At 39.0% G+C, this 20869-nt stretch overlaps 1 protein-coding gene across 1 annotated transcript in view; it reads left to right on the forward strand.

Annotated features, from left to right (window-relative positions):
• ACP3 (acid phosphatase 3) overlaps positions 1-20869 on the forward strand; it is a 163142-nt gene that overhangs the window by 39908 nt on the left and 102365 nt on the right. Inside the window, 2 exon segments of the mRNA XM_087915863.1 lie at positions 9403-9501; positions 10797-10901. Coding sequence (XP_087771989.1) covers positions 9403-9501; positions 10797-10901 — 204 coding nt within the window.

Below are 20869 nucleotides of genomic sequence, written 5' to 3' on the forward strand. Positions count from 1 at the left end.
ATGCAGTTAAATCCAAGCTCTGGAGTCTTTCACTACCTGGTAAGGATTCCCTTGGATTCCAGGGAGTCTATACTGATTTACCAATGGAAGCTCCCTTGGCACTCTCTCCAGAATGTCTAATTCATACATTTGGAGATCCAGGGCTACTTCAAACTCCATCTGTTGATGCTGCTGAATACTTGCCAGCTAAGCAACCAATTAATGCCACAAGTACGAACTGGAGTGCGCTTAGAGCCCTACAGCCCCATGAACAAGGCTCGCCTCCCCTCCCTCCTTCCTTGCCTTTGCCTCCTAAGAGGATGACCCTGCCACTTAACGAGTGTATCTTTTCGGATCTGAAGGGCACTCTGGGAAAAATCACACAGAATGACTATTAATTCTGGCAAAAAAAAACCCTGCACACTTAAGTGCCTTTCGTGGAACATAGCAGGTTGAGGGAGAAGGTGTGGTACCACAGAATTCACCAACTATATTCACTCATTTAATGTGGTCCTGCTTCAGGAGACCTGGGCATGCGATAAGATATCCCTTACAGGGTTTACGGTCATTTCCATGACCGCCACCAGACAATCTATGACAGGAAGGCCTAAGGGTGGTCTAGCTTGCTTGGTTTCTACTGCTTTGAAAGTGGACACAGTGGAGCTTCCCCCCTGTGGCTCTTTAGCTATGGCACTCCTAATTAAGAGAGGATGCAGCAAACTGTTAGTGTTCAATGTTTATCTTCCCCCAACGATGAGGCAAGCTGATACTAAGGCTCAATGGGGCGTGCTGGAGAATTACATTACTTGTATGGAAACTTAATTCCCAGCACTGTACATCCTTATAGGGGGTGACTTTAATGCCCAATTGGGAATCCAAGTTCCCCCATCTATTGAGGCACTCTACTCCCAAGAAACCCTCCAGGCCATAGGATACCTGATTCCAGCCAGACATTCTAAGGATGAATTAACAAATTTTGCTGGCATTCAGTTAGACCTTTTAGCAGCCCAACACAATAAGATGGGAGTACCCTAGGTGATCTAGCTGGTGAGTTTACTTTTAGTTCCTCACATGGAAGTAGTGTTATTGATTTTGTGTTGGTATCCCAGCTTCTTAGAAAGGCAGTCCATGCTTTTTATGTGGACTGCCTTACGGAGAGCGACCACTACCCCCTGGTTACAATCATTGGGCTTTCCTCAAATATACATCTCCCTAGGGGGCCCCAGATATTAGATCCCTATGTGGCCTTGTATACAAGGAGGATCAAATGGTCTTTTAATACTGAAAGAAAGTTCCACTCCTTTTTATCATCTCCAGAGTGTCTCAGCCTATACAATCAGGCTCTAACAAGTAGTGGCCCAGGGACAATCTCGGCCTTTGAATCACTAATTAATAGTGTTCAAAGGGAGCTAGGAGCCATCCGTAGGCCTAGTGGTCCATATCATTCAAGAAGTAATTCTTGGTTTGACAAAGAGTGTCTGATGCTCAGAAACCAGATTAATTGGGTTTACCTGCTCTATCGTAATCGAGGGGATAAATGCCCACCAAAGGACTACTATTGCTTGAAGCGGGAGTATAAAGGACTAATTGCTAAGAAAAAGAAAGCTAGAGAAGTGGGATCTACTTCATCCAGCAGAAGAACACCGATTATTTTGGCAAATTGTTGCCAGCTCCTTGCCAGGTCATCAAGAACTCCCTCTCTGCTGTATTTCCAACAGAGATTGGGAAAACCATTTCTTGGCAATTTTCCAGGCGTCAACAGTTTCGACCATGCTTGGGCCACAACTGCCTCCTGCAGTTCCTGACTGGTAACCCATGACTCATGCTGAGATTAACTGAGCTTATCTCCAAACTCAACTCAGGCAAAGCCCCTGGCCCTGATGCTATATCCCCTGATCTGCTAAAATCCAATTCCGAGTGGTGGATTCCTCTCTTAGCAAGACTCTTCACACATATCAATACCTCTGGCACGATCCCTACCTCCTGGAGCTTAGCAATTATTGTTCCAGTTTTTAAACAAGGAAATAGGAACAATCCAGCCAACTATCACCCCATAAGCGTGCTCTCCATCATTAAGAAACTATGCTAAATATCTCCAATGTAGACTCCTCACTTGGGTTGAGGAGTCCAATATTATTGGTGCTGAACAGACTGGGTTTAAAGTGGGCTGTGCCACACTGGACCACTGCTTTGTCTTAGCACACCTGGTCAATAAATATACTACCATACCAGGTGGCAAAATTTTTACTGCTTTTATTGACCTAAAGTCAGCGTTTGACTCAGTCCCTAGGGGACTGTTGTGGTCAAAACTGCTCAAAAGTTCTATCAGTAGACGTCTTCTGTTCCTAATTAGATCCTTGTACAACCAGACCTCTAGTCAGGTCAGGTGTGGTCTGCAGGGAGAACTTTTCAAATCCTATCCCTACAGAAAGCATTCATCCAGGGTTATCCTGGTCAAGGATGGGTCCAGTGCCAGTGGATGCCAGCACCCATTGCACCACCTGGTCCGGGAACACCCTAGCCCCAAAGAGAATAATGATCTCTTCTCAGCAAAGGAATCTGCACAGGCAGCAGACAGCAGCCCCCCCCACTCTTCCCATCATGGGGAAGAAGGCAACAAACAGCCTCTTCATGGCAGATGAAGAATCTGGTCCCGCATAGATCAGTTTGGACTCAATATGCAACAGATCGTGATCTGGTCACTGCAATAACAGATGGGATAAATGAGGGGGATGCTTCTGACTGGGTGGCTCAACTGCATTACAAGAAAGCTCCAGAACTTCAGGATGTCCATGCTTTCATTGAACTCCTTAGGTTTAGGTCCTGACAGAGTTGGAGAAAATGAGGACAAATTAATGGAAATGAAACAAGGCAAGTGACCCTTACAAGATTTTGTATGGGACTTTAAAAGGGTTGCAATCCACCTCATGGACTGGCCTGAAAGAATTCTGTTGCACTATTTCAAGAACACTCTGACCCAGAAGTAAAAAAGGCCTGCAACATTAGAGGAATACCCGAGACTCTGCAGGATTGGTATGCACTATCCCTCAGGCTAGACAGGGAAATCAACCCACTGAAAAAACTCTACCTGAAGGCCCTCCTAGGAGAGCTGTGGCCAGGCAGCCTTTCACCAGACCTGCTGAAACTGTTCCTACCGACCGACAAGAATGATAAAGTGCTATCGTTGTGTCCAGAATGGCCATAGAGCAGCTGACAGTTTGGCTCCTGCACCTATTCCACAAGCTCCACAACTAAGGCCTAGTACAGCCACCACGGGTTGAAGAAATCCCAGGAAGCCTACAGACACTAACCAGTTTGCTAGGCACACCATAGAAGTCCCCCACCATGCAAAAGGGAGCAATTAACTTCTGACCCCCTGACCCACCTTTTACAGTCAAAGTGAAGTTGGTGGTACCTGACATGGGGGAGGCAGGGGAGTAATAGATACTGGGTGTTCTAGATGCCTTATTGGCCTCCCCATTGTTGAACAATTAGGAATAAAAACTAAAAACCTGAAATGCCCCATCAGGTTTGAACAAGTAGATGGGACTTTAATTGGGGGAGTCCCAGCACACCCAAATGACAGAGTTAATCAAACTAGAGATGGGCAGACACCGTGAACTCATATGTTTTGTAGTGGCTCCAAAGATGTCAGAATCTGTCATATTGGGACTTGCTTGGCTGGATAAATGGGCCCCTACTATCAAGTGGGAAGACAGATACTGAAAAATCATAATCAGGGTTGGCCCACTGCCCCCCTTCCTCACAAAGAAACTGCCACCAAACAAAGATCCACAACCTGAAGCAGCAGCCATTGCTTCAGACTCTCCTCCAGGTGCACCCTAAGACCCCAAACAATACAGGGACTTGGCTGAGGTGTTCAGCAAAGAGGAACGCAATGTTTTACCTCCCCATTGAGCCACTGATTGTGCCATAAAATTAGAACCTGGTGCAAAACTGCCAAAATCAAAGAGGTATTCCATGATACCAGCTGAAATGACTGAGTTGAGAAAATACATAGATAACAATTTGGACCAAGGTTTCATTGAATCTGCCAAATCAAGGTTGGCCACCCAATGCCATTCAAAGAAAAAAAAGATGGCAATCTAAGATAATGTGTTGATTTTAGGGGCGTGACCTCAGTATGCATAAAAACATGTACCCCCTCCCTCTCATGAAGGACTTATTAAATCACCTGTCTAAATGCAAGGTCTTCACCAAACTAGATCTGAGAGAAGCTTACTACAGAATCTGCATAAACAAGGGAGATGAATGGAAAACTGCTTTCAACTACCCTCTGGATAGTTTCCAATTCCGAGTCATACCTTTCGGATTCCAGCACACACACACACACACACAGAGTATTTTTGCAATTCATCAATGAAGTCTTACATCCACACCTATACAAAGGGGTCATCGTCTACCTGGTGACATTCTTATATTCAGTGAAACCATCAAAGAACAAACTGGTCAGACAAGTGCTGAAAAAACTTTTAGCTATCAAGTTATATGTAAAGCTGTCAAAATGTGAATTCCACAAAGAGTCACTGGATTACCTAGGCAATCGAGTATCCAATCAGGGAATTGAGATGGACCCTGGAAAAGTGAGAGCAGTGCTAAACTGGAGTACCCCCTGGCCTTCTTCAATGAATAGCTGAACCAACGAAGCCATGGAAAGAAATTGTGATGGACTTTATCATAGAGTTACCTGAGAGTGGAGGAAATACAGTGATTTGGACTGTTATTTATTTATTCTCTAAGCAAGCCCACTTTACAGTCTGTAAAAGACTACCTTCAGCTAAAAATCTTGCAAATTGTTCATGAAGCATATCTATAGGCTCCATGAAGTAGCTCATAGAGTAATTGTCAATGTGTGCTTCTTTCAAAATCCAAGAAAGAAATACTCAGACTCCATGGTTCAGAGCAAAGTTCTTCTTTTACTGGAAGATGAAAAGGAAGCTACAAATGGAATTCCGAAAGTGAGAATTTGGCGCGCAGATCACACATACAAAGAAATGGAATTGTTCTCATCCCCTGAAGTCCAGAAGTCTCTTCCAATTAAAAGTTCTGAATATGATCATGTGAGCATCTTCAGGTGGTGATGAGGCCTCTGTCCGTTGACCTTGACATATTTTGATAAGACTTCGCAGCTGCGCAAAAAGGATAGAGGCTAGCAAGGAAATGGAAAGTTGGAAAGAAGAAAACCCCCTTCTTCTGCCCACAGTAAAGGAATGCAAAACACCTCCAGCTCTCTTCCCCCACAATTACCCCTCCCCCATTGCTAATGACAGCCGAAAGAAGTAAGCCTAGCAGTAGAGATACTAAGGGAGAAATAAAGGAGATGGATAGCAGTTGGGGTACCCGAAGAGATCTTGAGGCTGACAGTAATCTCAGACCGAGATGGATAGTTTACCGCTAAGTTCTGGAGGGAGTTTTTGAAGTCCATTGGCTTATCTCAAGGGCTTTCCTCAGCATTCCATCCTGTATGCAACAGGGCAGAAGAGGGAGCGAACACCACGGTGGAACAATACATTAGATGCTATGTAAATTATCAACAGGAGAACTGGGCAGAGCTGTTGCCATTTGCAGAAGTTGCTTATAATAATGCAGTACATAGCAGCATAGGCTTGACTCCATTCCAAATCAACACTGGCATGGAATTTGTCTCTATGCCAGAATTACCTACGGAACTCCCAACATCTATGTCTTTAATGGAATGGATGGACTCATTAAAGAACGGTTGGGAGGATTTAAAAAAAAAGCTTTGACTGAAGCTGCTGAGGAATATAAAAACAGGCTGACAAAACAGATCTCTCCAACCACTATTTAAAGTAGGGGACAAAATGTTTTTGTCAACTAAATATCTCAGATTGAAACTTCCCATTAGGAAGTTGGACCCTAAATTCTTAGGTCTATTCCCTATATAAAAAATAATCAATCCAGTCACAGTCCAATTAAGTCTCCCCCAGCTATTGGGGAAAATACACCTAGTATTTCATAGTAGTTTATTGAAACCAGCTGTAGGATCAAATCTAAGGCCGATACCAACAGCTCCCCCAAAACCTTTAATCATACAGGATGAGACACATTATAAAATCAAGAAAATCCTTGATTTTAGCTTGCACCGAGGGAGATTACAATATTTGGTATTATGGAAAGGTTACCCTTTGTCAAATGCTACTTGGGTAAAAACCTGGGATGTACATGCAGATAGATTGGTTAACCAATTCCATAATGAATTACCTGATAAACCAAACCAAACCTGGGGGGAGGGGAAAGGGGGTTAAGGGCATTGCATTAACCCCTGGTTGTAATTTCTTTATTATCTCTTTTAGGAGGCAAATTTTTCAAGGGGGGGACACCTGTCAGCTTTGGAAGCCATATTCCATGCTTTCACATAGCCTGAGAGAGTGGAAGGGGGTGATTTCAATTAAGTAGCTTTAAGTAGACAAAATAAAATTCTTTGTTAATTCAAGGTCATTTAGAATGGCGCAGGATGAAATAAGGATCTTACTTTTGGACAGATCATGATTGGGCCATGTGATGTGATGATGACATCCAAGGGGGGATGGATTTGTAGGTTTAGAAATTGTGGAGGGTCAAAAAAATATTTAGATTGGGGTTTCCACAGATGTGCCAGGTGCTATTCTAATAAAGGTACTTTTGAGATATGTTTGGCTCAGAGTTACTGATTGGAATGGACGTTTGCTGGAACACTGACAAATTAATTTGAAAGTGGAAAATTCAAAGGAAAACATTATAAAAGACTTGGAAATTAAACTGGATAATTGTCTGGATTTTGGCACTAAATAGGCATAAATAAATGCTGGAATTGAACGTGTTAAAAAGAAATAATAACTAACAATTGAAATTAGCAAAATTAATAAAACCTTTAAAAGGGGGAAAAGCTAAAAGAAAGGGTGGAACGTGCAAACAGAACTGACAGTGTCACCTAATGGTAAAAAAAAAATTGAAAAGTGCTTGGTCTTTTTAAAATTAGAATTTGAAATGAAATAAGAGGAATTCCACTATAATAAAATAAAAACCCTGAAAAGTGAAATACCAGAATACTACAAGGGGGAAAAAGATATGTGAAGGAATTGCCCTGGGATTGTTTGGTGACTTTGGGGAAAAGTTGGAAAAGAAATCAACAGAAGGAACCTGGAAACAAATATTTATGGACACTGATTGTTGAAATTAAATACAAAAGATGCTGGTTGAAATAAACTACTGGATAATTGGATTGGATATAAATATTAAAGAAGGGAAAAAAAGAAGTGTACAAAATGGGAAAATTATGTGTGGAAATAAGATTGGAATTACAAAACATGAAGAAAATGATGAAAGAAAGCTTGGAAGTGTACAGTATTGTACTACAAAAACTAGAAATGGTGATACAGACTAAAGAAGAACAAAGAGAATCAGAGGAGGAGGAGAAGTTAAAGAGGAAACCAGCTCTAAAAAATAAGTGGAACAATGAATATTAAAAAGCGAAAAAATTGAGATTCGATATGATAATTAAAGGGGGAATTGTTTGGAAAGTTAGAATTAGAATTAGAATTCTTTATTGGCCAAGTGTGATTGGACACACAGGGAATTTTTCTTGGTGCAAGTGCTCTCAGTATACATAAAAGAAAAGATACATTCATCAAGAGTCAAGAATCATAAAGTACAACACTTAATAATAGTAATAAGTAAATAAATAAGTAAATAAATAGTCATAAGCAATCAAATCATACTAGGAAACAGTCAATAAGGATGCAAGTGACAAAGTTACAGTCATACAGTCACAAGTGGGAGGGGATGGGTGATAAGGAGTGATGAGAAGATTAATAGTAATAGTAGTGCAGACTTTGTAAATAGTTGGATAGTGTTGAGGGAATTATTTGTTTAGCAGAGTGATGGCATTTAGAAAAAAACTGTTCCTGTGTCTAGTTGTTCTGATGTGCGGTGCTCTATAGTATCGTTTTGAGGGAAGGAGTTGAAACAGTTTATGTCCGGGATGTGAGGGGTCTGTAAATATTTTCATAGCCCTCTTTTTGATTCGTGCAATATTCAGGTCCTTGACTGAAGCAGGTTGGTAGTAATTGTTTTTTCTGCAGTCCTAATTATCCTCTGAAGTCTGTGTCTGTCCTGTTGGGTTGCAGAACCAAACCAGACAGTTATATAGGTGCAGATTATAGACTCAGTAATTCCTCTAAACAAAGGAAAAGGAAACAGCAGAAGAGGAAATTACAAAAGAAAGATCGAGAGACGGAGGGGGACAAAATAAATAATTGGAATAAGACATGGAGGGAAATAATAAAGGGAAAAAGGGAAATTAAGAGAAAGGACCAGAAAATGATGGGAAACAGAAAGCAAACAAAATGAAAAGAAATCGTATAGTCAGGAGGATGAGAGACAATGGATAGAAGAACAGGAAGGGGGATTCTGCAATGTAATGTGATATATAAGAATATAGATTTAAAAATAGAAAAGATTAGAATTGATATTTTTCTTTAAGGATTATTGTTAAATCAGATATAGATTTAACTGAAATAGATATGGAAATGGGGATTTATTTTAAGAATATTAATTGATATTTAATAAGGCGATGAATAAAGTTAAAATGTGTTACAAGAATTGTAATGGAAAGACTATTATCAGTTTTTAAAATTAATTGAATAGATTAATATTTTTGAAATCAATAGATGATTTAGAATGTAATGAGAAAAAGAATACCATGTGGAATCTGACTTAAAAGATATATATGCATAAGTGATAAGTAGTAGTTAGGAGATTATTGTTATTAATGTAGAACGTGATAATTAAAAAATGACTATACTATGGTAATTTTTTATAATGAATTAAAGGGAATAAATTGGGGGAGTGTATAAGGGGTGGCAAGCTCGAATTGACAATTAAAGGGGACAATTTTGGATTATTAGAATTGATGAAACCTATTGAACAATGAGTGGAATAATAGTATGTGATAAACTTGCAAATGTGACAGATAAAAGTAAATATGTGTAATGAATATAGAAATGAAATAAGAATTTTAGATAATATTGTAAAACAAGACATGAGAATATCTAAAGAAAAATAAAATAAGCTACAATATGAATGGGAATTGGATTAGTGTAATGAATATAAGAATATTTGAGAATATTTAAAGGAAAATGGAATAAATAATAATACAATATGAAATTGAATATGAAAGATGAATATGTAAATATGGTCATGTTTGTATTGAAATGTAAAAACCTGGAATCACATTGTTCACCAAAAGAGATGTTTTATAAAATAAAAAAATAAAAAATAATTCAAAAAAGAGCATGTTAATAATAATATAGGAAATACCAATGCAAAGAATTTTCAGGAAAAATCTTAAATATGAAGAAAAATTAATAACAGCAATATAACAGTCTCATTGTTTTATTTCAGACATCACGCTATCCAATTTTTCAATGTCCACGCTACATAGAGCTTTTGAAGAAAACCGTAGCATCAAATGAATTCCAGAAAAAAATTAGACTATATGAGGTAACATAAACTAGAGAGTTATAAGGATGAGGATTGTCTTAAAATACTACTGTGTTCCCCCAAATAAGGCCCTGTCTCATTTTCTTTTGGGCCCCAAAATAAGCACCAGGTCATATTTTCTACCCATTACCTTAGGATCACCGCAGTCAGGCCTCCCGTGCCCTAACACCTGTCGTGCTGTTGCCCAACTTCTTGTGGCTGCTCACAAACAAATGCCACATGGCTCATCAAAGCAGTGCCCCCACTTGCAGCATGTCCTGCCATGAGTGGCAACACCGTGCCGCAAGCACAATGTGCCACACATTGGCACTGGCACAGCATGCCATGCATGGGCACCAGTGCAATGAGCCTCATGGCATTATGTTGCACTTGTTGGCACCAGCATAATGTACCACATGGCAGCACCGGCACAATGTGCGTTGTGGTGTCCTGCCATGAACAGTGGCACCGGCACAACATTCTACATGATGTCTGGCTGCGAGTGGCAGCACTGCTGCAATGCACCACATAGCACCACATAGGTCACAGAAGAAATTAGGCAGCAGCACAACAGGTGTCAGGGCATGGAAGCCTGGCTGCAGCAGTCTTAAACTAAGCAGGTGCGGGTCATGTGGGGTAGCTCCACCCACCACCACTGCCCTAGCTTGATTTTACACATGTGCCTCACCCTACCTTGTACAACCAGATAGTGGACCTTCTATACCCTTCAATAGGCTACTAAAAATGACTAACAGGAAATATTTTATTGAAATGTATATATGCTATACCAATCTTTGCTTTCATGCCCAAAATTCATAAGTGTCTGTTGTGAGGCACTGCTCTCTATTTGTCTGAAACAGATAGATTACATAGATCTTACATAGATTACATAGATTCAGAACCAGTTACATTCTTAAACAATGCTTTAAACTTTACTTAGAAAAGAGGACAATGATTATTCATATGTCAACTTTAAACATATAACATAGGCAATAATGCTGGACTACAGCAGGCTTTTCCAACCTAATACCATCCAGATACCTTAGCCTTGCAGTTGCATAATTCCAGATTTGACTTGCTTTTGGTTGAGTATTATGAGAGTTGAAGATCAACTCAGCTGAAAGGCATTCTGTTGGACAAGACTGTTTAGAGAACACAAAATTGCATGTGATTAGATTATTTAATTCCAATGACTATAATCTGATTTGAACATACTTGTATACAATCCTTGTAGTCCTGTACATCATATCACAACTGAGTATGTATCTTGGTGTGTTGCTTTGCCTTTTAAGGATGCTGTTCTTATATCTTTTCAGGAATTCATCAAGACAATAGCTTACTATTCAGGATATAATGCTTCTGTTCTCAAGTATCCTATGAATTTTAAAATCTGGCATATACAAGATACACTATTTTGTGAGGTATGTTTTTAAATAAATATTGCAGCTACTTATTTGTACTGTCTCAAAAGATAGAACTAAAATTATTTTCAATTATTAAATAAGGTTTAAATGAATATAAGAAACAGTAGTAAGATTAAGCATAGTGGATTAGGAAATAATGGAATATACTGATATTAGTATAAGAGTTTAACAATTATTTTATTTAGAAAATGGATTGGAAGGATAGGTATTAACTGTAGTTCATTACCCTGTTTGCCTGAATGGATCAGCAAGATGAAATATAATAATTAAACAATGTAACCAAGCAGAGTTTTGATTTTGATTGAAGAGGATGAAATAAGCTAATACTTTTAAATTGAATTATCTACTTGTTTCAGCATATCAAATTAAATCAAGTGCCTTCAAATCGATTTGAATTAAATAGACTGAGGGGAAATCTAGTAATATTGATTGTACCATGAATAAGTTGCTTATTCTGCATTAAGATCAGAATTTTCTAATTTGTGACAAGAAAGAAGCAGAGATTCTCAAATACTCATTCATACAGTTAATCATGCAATAGTATTACAACTCAAAAAAAAGTTTTCCTTGTTTTTTGCAATATTTTATACCTATAATTACTATTTTCTGAAAATTTCCATTGGAAAAGAAAAAGATTTCCTTAAGACCCATTGTCAAAGGTAGAACTTTTATTAACAATTTAACTTGCAACAGCTACTAGTGGGTTAAGTTATTGAATAAGGAAATAAAGACTAAAATTTTGTATTAGGGGGCTGCTGGCATTCTGTCAAAAATAGAAAGCAAATTCCAAAGGTAGGGAGACAGGAGAAATTTTAAAAATAATCAGGTGACAATGTGATCTATGGAAACCAGGCATCTATGTTTTTTGACTAAATAGAGCATTTCAGATTTTAGCTGTAATTACAATGGCATATACTAGTTGCAGAAACATCCCTTTTTGTGTAGACTCTGGAATACAGATAGTCTTTTTCCAAATATTTTTTTTATTTTTATTTCTTTAAATACATCTTTAGGTGAACAGTATGGTTCCAGGCTTTTTACATTTTAAATCAAACATGACCATAATCACAGATACAGCTTTCTTGTCTAATTTCACATCATTACCTATTTCCAATTTTCCTTTTTATATTCTCATACATTGTTTATATCGATCTCTTTATTCTTAATCATTCTCTATATTCATTCATCATATATTCTTATATTCATTATATTTGCAAATTTTATCAAATCATATCATTCCATTAGTTCTTCACAAATTAATCTTATATTATTAATCTTTATATTATCGAATATTTTATCCCCTTTTTAATATTACTTTTGCCACTATGTGTATGTGTGTGTGTGTGTGTGTGTGTGTGTGTGTGGCATTCAGCTTTGTTCGGGTATTTTCCCACGTCATTGTAGTTGTGCTTTTAAAGTTGTAGCAACGTTTCGGCAGAATCTCATCTGCCATCATCAGGCTTCTGTATTGTGTTCGTCTGTGAGTCAGATTAGTTTGACTCACCGATTAGTCTGACTCACCGACGAACACAATACAGAAGCCTGATGATGGCAGATGAGATTCTGATGAAATGTTGCTACAACTTTAAAAGCACAACTACAATGACATGGGAAAATACCCAAACAAAGCTGAATACCATACATGTCAATACCCATGAAAACTTAAGAAAACATGAAAGCAACAGGTCATAGCATCAACTTCAATGGCACCAAAATCCCAGCCACTATAGAAAACCCCAGCTACAGAATTATCAGACAAGCCATAGAGGTTGAAAAAAGACCTGAAAGCATGAATAGAAGAGATGATTCCACCAGACTGTCAATTATTTGGAAGCCTGCACTCACAAAAAAAAAATCTCCACACAACAAGCCAGGCAAACACCTGGGCACAAACAGATCCCCCCGATACCTCCAGCTCAAATACACACCAGCCAGGCACCCAGATGAAACCTAGCTTCCTAATAAATGATAGCCATCCATTTACTCGGAGCCAAGCCACACTAAAAGTCTCCAATACAGGAACACAATGTTGCCAACCAATCAGGACAAAAAAAGCTACAAAACAGACAGAAGATATTAGAAACACCAATCAAGCAGAACACAGCAAACTCCAAGATCAATAAACACAGACCAAGACTCCCAACCAATAAGGATGAAGAAAAAACCATTCTGGCACAGCATAGGCTTGTCCCAAATTTAAAACAGAAATGGCTGTGAAAGTCTGAGTCACAGATGAACACAATACAGAAGCCAGATGATGGTAGATGAGATTCTGCCAAAACGTTGCTACAACTTTAAAAGCACAACTATAATGATGTGGGAAAATACCTGAACAAAGCTGAATACCATACATGTAAGTACCCGCGAAAACTTAAGAAAACAAATATCAAACCTCTACGGGGAGGAAATAAACAGCCAGATCAAAACCTACGAGAAACTGGAAATTAAAAGAACAGGAATACTATGTGACCTCCAATTCCTACACAGCTGCAGAGACAATAATACAACACCAACCTGCTTCAAATTAAGATTTCATCAAAGCACAGCAGCCACTAAATGTATCCTGAAAAGAACTGAAATGGCTCTACTAAGGAACGAGCTCCACAGCAAGAGATTCCAATTAGATCAGTTAAACAAAGATTTGCTAGTACTACACCTGGAATTGAGCAGCAAAATCCACCCTCTACTTTGGGACAAGATAAAACAACTTACAACTTGGAGAGTTGAATCTGAAACCACTTACAAAAATGATAAACTCTTGAAAAAATTAAAGAAATTAGAACATGACAAGAAAACCCCCAACAACTCACAACAACACCTGAAACAATTAGTATACAACGTTTCCAACAGAGAACTCACCAAAACAGAAACAGAGGTCCTAACCAAAGGATTCAATTATGCTATAGCACCCCAAAAAATCCCCACAGAATCCATCATATGTGCAGTAGAATCCAGCCTAACCAAATTAAATACAGATGAAGCTGATAGAATAAGACACCAAGTTACCAACATCCTATGCACAAGCAAACCACCCAAAAGCAACTTGCAGAAAGAAGAAATTAAAGCACTACAAACCCTGAAAAGAGATAGCAGCATAATCATACTTCCAGCAGACAAAGGGAATGCCACAGTAGTAATGGACAGAAAAGATTATGAAACAAAATTGACAGACCTACTCCAAGACCCCACATACAAACCCATAAACACCGACCCAACCACATATCTGGAAAAATTAACCAAGAAGAAAATTATAACCAGCCACATGAGCAAAGAGATCCAACAGACGATCATCCCAAGAGAAAAATCTTCCAGATACCCCAAACTATACAGCCTCCCAAAAATACACAAAGAAGGCATACTTCTCAGACCCATAGTCAGCTCCAGAGGAGCACCACTGCAAAACCTAGCTAAACACTTAGCAAAACAGCTACAGCCCCATGCTGAAACAGCAGCTTCACATGTACAAAACTCATACCACTTCCTGGAAATGATCAAAGATCTACATGTGGAGCAAGAAGATCTGCTTGTAAGTTTCGACGTGCTTTCACTATTCACTCAAGTCCCAATAAAAGAGACCCTTGAAATCATCAAAAAATAAATACCAACCAGCTAAACACCTCATGGAACTAACAGAACACTGCTTAACCAACACATATTTCCTATACAAAGGACAAAGATACAAACAAATTGAAGGAGCCCCTATGGGATCACCACTGTCACCCATCATTGCAAACCTGTTCATGGAAGAATTCGAATCCAGAGCCCTGGCCAATGCCATCCACAAACCCAAACTATGGTTAAGATACATCGATGACACATTTGTGATTTGGCCCCATGGAAAAGAAAACCTAAACAATTTCCTAACACACCTAAACAGCACACACCCCAAAATCAAGTTCACCATGGAAATGGAAACAAACAAACAACTACCATTCCTAGATGTACTAATCTACAAAAAAACAGATGGCACACTAGGACACACCGTATACCAGAAGAAAACACACACTAACCGCTACCTCAACGCCCAATCCCACCACCACTCAGCACAGATAAACTCTGTGGCTAAAACACTAATTACTAGAACCAAACGCCTGGCAGACAAGACACACATTAAGACTGAACTATGCATCCTGACTAAAGTACTAACAGCCAATGGCTTCCACAAAAGCAAAATCACCGGCTTGATCCACAAAAACACACTGAGACATAATGGAGACCCAGAAGATGAACAGATCTATGGAACAGCTGTCCTGCCCTACATAAGAGGTACTACAGACAAAATTAGTAAGATACTAAACAGACATCACATCAAGACTGCCTTCAAAACAGACAAAAAAATAGCAGCCATCCTTAGAAACCCCAAAGATAAAATTGACCTGGAAAACCAAGGCATATACGAAGTCCCCTGTGCATCATGCCCGGCCACATACATTGGACAGACCAATAGAAGAATAAGTACCCGCCTGGATGAACACAAAAATGCAGTAAAAAAGCGGGAACACACTTCCTCACTAGTCCAACACATGAAAGCAACAGGTCATAGCATCGACTTCAATGGCACCCAAACCCTAGCCACTATAGAAAACCCAGCCACAGAATCATCAGAGAAGCCATAGAGGTTGAAAAAAGACCTGAAAGCATGAATAGAAGAGATGATTCCACCAGACTGTCAATTATTTGGAAGCCTGCACTCACAAACAAAAAAATCTCCACACAACAAGCCAGGCAAACACCTGGGCCCAAACAGATCCCCCCTGATACCTCCAGCTCAAACACACCCCAACCAGGCACCCAGATGAAACCTAGCTTCCTAACTAATGATAGCCGTCCATTTACCCGGAGCCAAGCTGCACTAAAGGCCTCCAATAAAGTAACACAATGTTGCCAGCCAATCAAGATACAAAAGGAGCCAAAAAACAGACAGGTATTAGAAACACCAATCAAGCAGAACACAGCAAACTCCAAGACCAATAAACACAGACCAAGATTCCCAACCAATAAGGATGAAGAAAAAACCATTCTGGCACAGCTATAGGCTGCCCCAAATTTAAATCTGAAACCACTGTAAAAGTCTGACTCACAGATGAACACTATACAGAAGCCTGATGATGGCAGATGAGATTCTGCCGAAACGTTACTACAACTTTAAAAGCACAACTACAATGATGTGGGAAAATACCCAAACAAAGCCGAATGCCATACATGTAAGTATCCGCGAAAACTTAAGAAAATACCCGAACAAAGCTGAATGCCATACATACATACATACATACATACATACATACATACATACATACATATATTTCATGCAACCCTTCCCTCTAAGTTCATCCCATTTACACAAATTATATTTTCCATCTTATTTTCATTTAGTCAATTATATAAACTAATAACAATATAATCATTTTATGCTATGTTCATATACCTCATTACCTTATACAAATGTAACAAATTATATAATCCATTAAAAATATTATCATATACTATATATGTAAATATATGTTCTCTGTCAGATTTCACATGGTATTTCCTTCCTCATATTACATATTAATTTCTTATATCTTCCATAGACACTTATATATTTTAATTAATAATCCTATCATAAGACCCTTTCCTTTTATTTAACCTTCAAAGTATTCTCCCCTTTATTTATTACATCAATCATTAACATCTTAATTTCCTTTTTGTTCTTTTGTGCTATTTCTTGTTTTCTTTGCTCTATTTCACTGGTTTCTCTTTTATCTACCTCCTCCCCCTTCTGTATTCTTTCTTCTTCTGTTTGCATCGCCATTTCTGGATTTTTCTCTATCCTCTGTATTTTACTACACAAGTCCAAAATTCTGTTCCACATTTCATTCAAAGTTCTACCCTATTTCTTTACATATTTCACTCATCTTTATTTTGCTTATTGTATCCAATTATCCAATTGTCCTGTAATTTTTATTTTAATTAAACCAACATCTTTCTTTAATTTTTAAAATCAATGTCCCAAGTCTTTATTTCCCAATTTTAGTCAGTCTATTCATTTTCAAAAAGTTTTTAAAAAATAACCAATAATCCCAGGGATAATATCTTTGCATATTCCTTCATGGTTTAGTTTTGATATTTCAACTTTCTGGGGTCTTATTATGATATAGTTCCTTCTATTCCTTTTAAATTCACACTTTAATTAAGTTAATTAATTAATTAATTAATTAGTTTGAAGGGATCTTTTTTCTTTTGTCAACAGGTGGCAGTCTTAATCCAGTTTTCACTTTCCACACTTTTTTTCCTGTTTCTTGACGCTTTTATTAGCTTCACCAATTTTCCAAATATTAGCTGTTATTTTCTTTTTAAAACAATCAATTTCAGCATTTTAAATAATGCCTTTTTCATGCCAAATCCTGTCCAATCACCAGTTCCAATTTTATGTTCTTTTTTGTAAAAAATTTATATCTCAATTGTTTACTTTCCATTTTAATTTTTTTTCTTTTCCCAAAAAGTAACTTTCTTATGTTTCTGAGTTTTCTCTCACATTCCAATCACAGCTAGCATGATTCTTTATGAGAATTTTTTTCTATTTGTTTTATTGGGATTACCTTAAAGTTCAATGTATTATTCACTGCTTCTCTGCTACAGCACAGTCTTAATTTTCCAGACTGCCTCCCATCTTCATTTTTGGCTACCGCTACAGCTCATCTTCAGAGGGGGGTTTTCTTACCAGGGAGGGGAGATACAGCTCCCTTCGATATGCCAGCTGGTCCATCTTTCTTCACCACCCCTACAAGGTGGTTCCGGTCCCAATTGGGACCCTTCAATGAGGGGAGCTTGGAGCAAAGCCGTGGACAATCGCGGAATCCACTCTGACTATGACAGAAGTGCAATCGGAATATAGTCTTCAAGTTACAACAACTGTGTCCAAAATTTATGTTGTTAAGCAAGACAGTTGTTAAGTGAGTATTGCCCCCTTTTATGACCTTTCTTGTCACAGTTGTCAAGTGAATCACTGTAGGTGTTAAATAAGTATCATGGCTGTAAATGAATATGGCTTTCCCACTTGCTTATCAGAAGATTGGTGACACTGTAACTGTCATAAATATGAATCAATTGACAAGCATCTGAATTTTGATTCCTTGACCATGGGAATGCTGGAACAGTTACATGAAAAATAATCATAACTTACTTTTTTCAATACCGTTCTAAGGGTCATTGAAAGAAAAGTTATATGTCAGCAACTACCTGTAAATAAACTAAGTTCCTTCTAAATATGAGATTGAATATGATCCTAATGTAGTAACATGTTGTACTAAAGTGTGATTTGCTTTGTTTGGGCAAAGTGTAACAGTACAATATCCAGCAGTTGTGGTTTTTAAACTATAGTCTATAACTTAGCATGCTATTAGGCAAGCAAAGCCATTTGTCATTTTTTTAAAAAAATGATTAAATAAATCTTGGTTTTGCATAATGTGCAAATCTATCCATGTTTGATACATGTTTGAACAACTACTAAAGACTGAGGGGAAGAGAACTAGACCAAACATCCAAAGTGCCTAACAGTCAAAGGACTTAATATCATACTTTTTTTTAAATAGAATTTTATTGGTTTTTAAAAACAAACATAAACAAACAAAACATAAAAACATCAAGCTGTCTTCCATAGGTGTACATACAGTGTGCCGATTGGTTTACAAGTTGTTTTGTGCTTCCATTTCATAGTCTTCAATTACAATTACATTACATATAATCTCATATTGTCAATCAAAAACTAAATACCTTAGTAAATCAATCATTTGACTATACTTTTATTCATTCATGTTTTACAAGATAACCATAATTTACTCAGTTTATTTTATAACAATTCATATTATCATCCCAAATCTATCCTAAAATCATTTTGTAGTTATAATAAGAAAGAAGTACATCTTTATATATTTAATTATTTTCTAGAAATCTACATATTTCATTACTGTACTTTATTATCTAACCATTGATAGAAAAGATCCCAAATTTTATAGAATTGTTTATCCTCTTGCTCTCTAATTTCAAATGTGATAAAAGGTGATAGTGGGCACCCTGTCTTGTTCCTTTTCTTATATCAATAGATTCTGTCAGTTCTCCCTCTATCATTACCTTTGCCATCTAGTTATGATATATAGCTTCTATTGCTTGAATAAATTTTCTAGCAAAGCCCGTCTGTTCCAGCAGTAATAACATGAATCGCCAATTCACATTATCAAATGCCTTCTGTGCATCTAGAAATATCAAAGCCATTTGTTTTTTGGGATGTGCCTCATAGCATTCCAAGGTGTCCAAGATTAATCTCATATTGTCTTTGATTTGTCTCTTTGGCAGAAATCCATTTTGGTCAGGATGGATAAAATTATTTAAATATTTTTTAACTCTTTCGGCCAATATTGAAGAAAAGATTTTATAATCTGTGTTTAGTAGGGAGATAGGTCTATAGTTCTTGATTTGTAATGGATAGGTCTTCTCTTTTGGAACAAGTGTGATATAAACTTCTGACCATGATTTAGGTATCCTCTTCTTTAACATAACTTCATTCATAACTTCTAGCAATGGAAAATTCAATGATTCTTGTAATGTTTTGTAAAATTCTGCCAGAAGTCCATCTGGGCCTGGTGCCTTTTCATTATTTTGTTTCTTAAGTGCTTCAGTTAACTCCATCATCGTTATATTGCTTTCTAACATTGTTTCAATCTTTTTAGGTATCTGGGGTAAATTAGCATTCTGCAAATACTGTTTAACTCTTTCCTCATCGATATTCTCTTGCGTGTATAGTTTCCCATAAAAATCTCGAATAATTTCCTTCTTCTTTTTACTGCCATAGCAAACTTGGCCTTGGTCATCTATTAATTGCAATATTTTCCTTGATTCTTTCTCGTTTCTCAATTTTATGTTTGGTTATATCCATTTTTAACTTAATGTCCTTTCTCTGTGGCATTTTCTGTAGCTCTTTTTCAAGTCCATTATACTCATCTTCTAATGCCTTAGAGGCTAATCTTTTCATGGTATTTCTTTTCCTTGTATAGTCTATTATCAAGCCTCTGGCATATGCCTTCATTGTATCCCATACATTCTGGATTGATGTATCTTCTTTTTTGTTTTCTCCAGAGAAAAAGGCCAATTCTTTCTCCATCCACTGTGTGAAGTCTTTTCCCTTTAAAATAGTATTAACGTCCATCTAGATCAGGCTTGTCCAACCCGTGGCCCACGGGCCGCATGCTGCTCAGGTAGCCTCGTAATGCGGCCCAGTGCCCACCCCAGCGAGGAGGAGGAGGAGAGGCAGGCGCGAGGCGGGGTGATGCGAGCGCCAGGCCAAGCAGCAAGAGAAAAGGCGGGCGCCGTCAGAGCGCCACCTCCTGCTGTTGCCGCCACCACCGCCACCGCTTCTTCCCCCGCCGTCGCTTCTGCCTCTACTGAAGCTTCTGCCCCAGCCGTCGCTGCCGCTTCTGCCCCCACCGTTGCCACTGCTTCTGACCCCGCCGCCGCCGCTGCTGCCCCGCTGCTGCTTCTGCCCCCCGCTGCTACTTCTGCCCCCACCATCACTGCCGCTTCTGCCCCCACCACTGCTTCTGCCCCCACCGCCGCCGCTTCTTCCCCCGCCACCGCCACTGCTTCTGCCCCCGCCACCATCCCTGCCACCGCTGCTTCTTCCCCACCACCACTGCTGCTCCTGCCCCCCGCCGCTGCCCCGCTGCTGCTGCCCCCGCCGCCTGCTTTCTACCCCGCTGCCGCCGCTTCTTCCCCTGCCACCGCCGCCGCTTCTGCTCCCTGCCGCTCTGCCCCGCCACCGCCGCTTCTTCCCCGCCACCGCTGCTGCTTCTGCCCCTGCTGCCGCTGCCCCCACCGCCGCCACCGCTTCTGCCCCGCCGCCCCTGCCGCTTTCTTCCCCCAGCGCTGCTGTTTCTGCCCCTGCCGCCGCTGCCCCCACCGCCGCCACCGCTTCTGCCCCTGCCGCCCCGCCG

The sequence above is a fragment of the Pseudonaja textilis genome, chromosome Z (genome assembly GCF_049901715.1).
Source record: "Pseudonaja textilis isolate UNSWEBS1 chromosome Z, rPseTex1.2, whole genome shotgun sequence".
Lineage (NCBI taxonomy): Eukaryota > Metazoa > Chordata > Lepidosauria > Squamata > Elapidae > Pseudonaja > Pseudonaja textilis.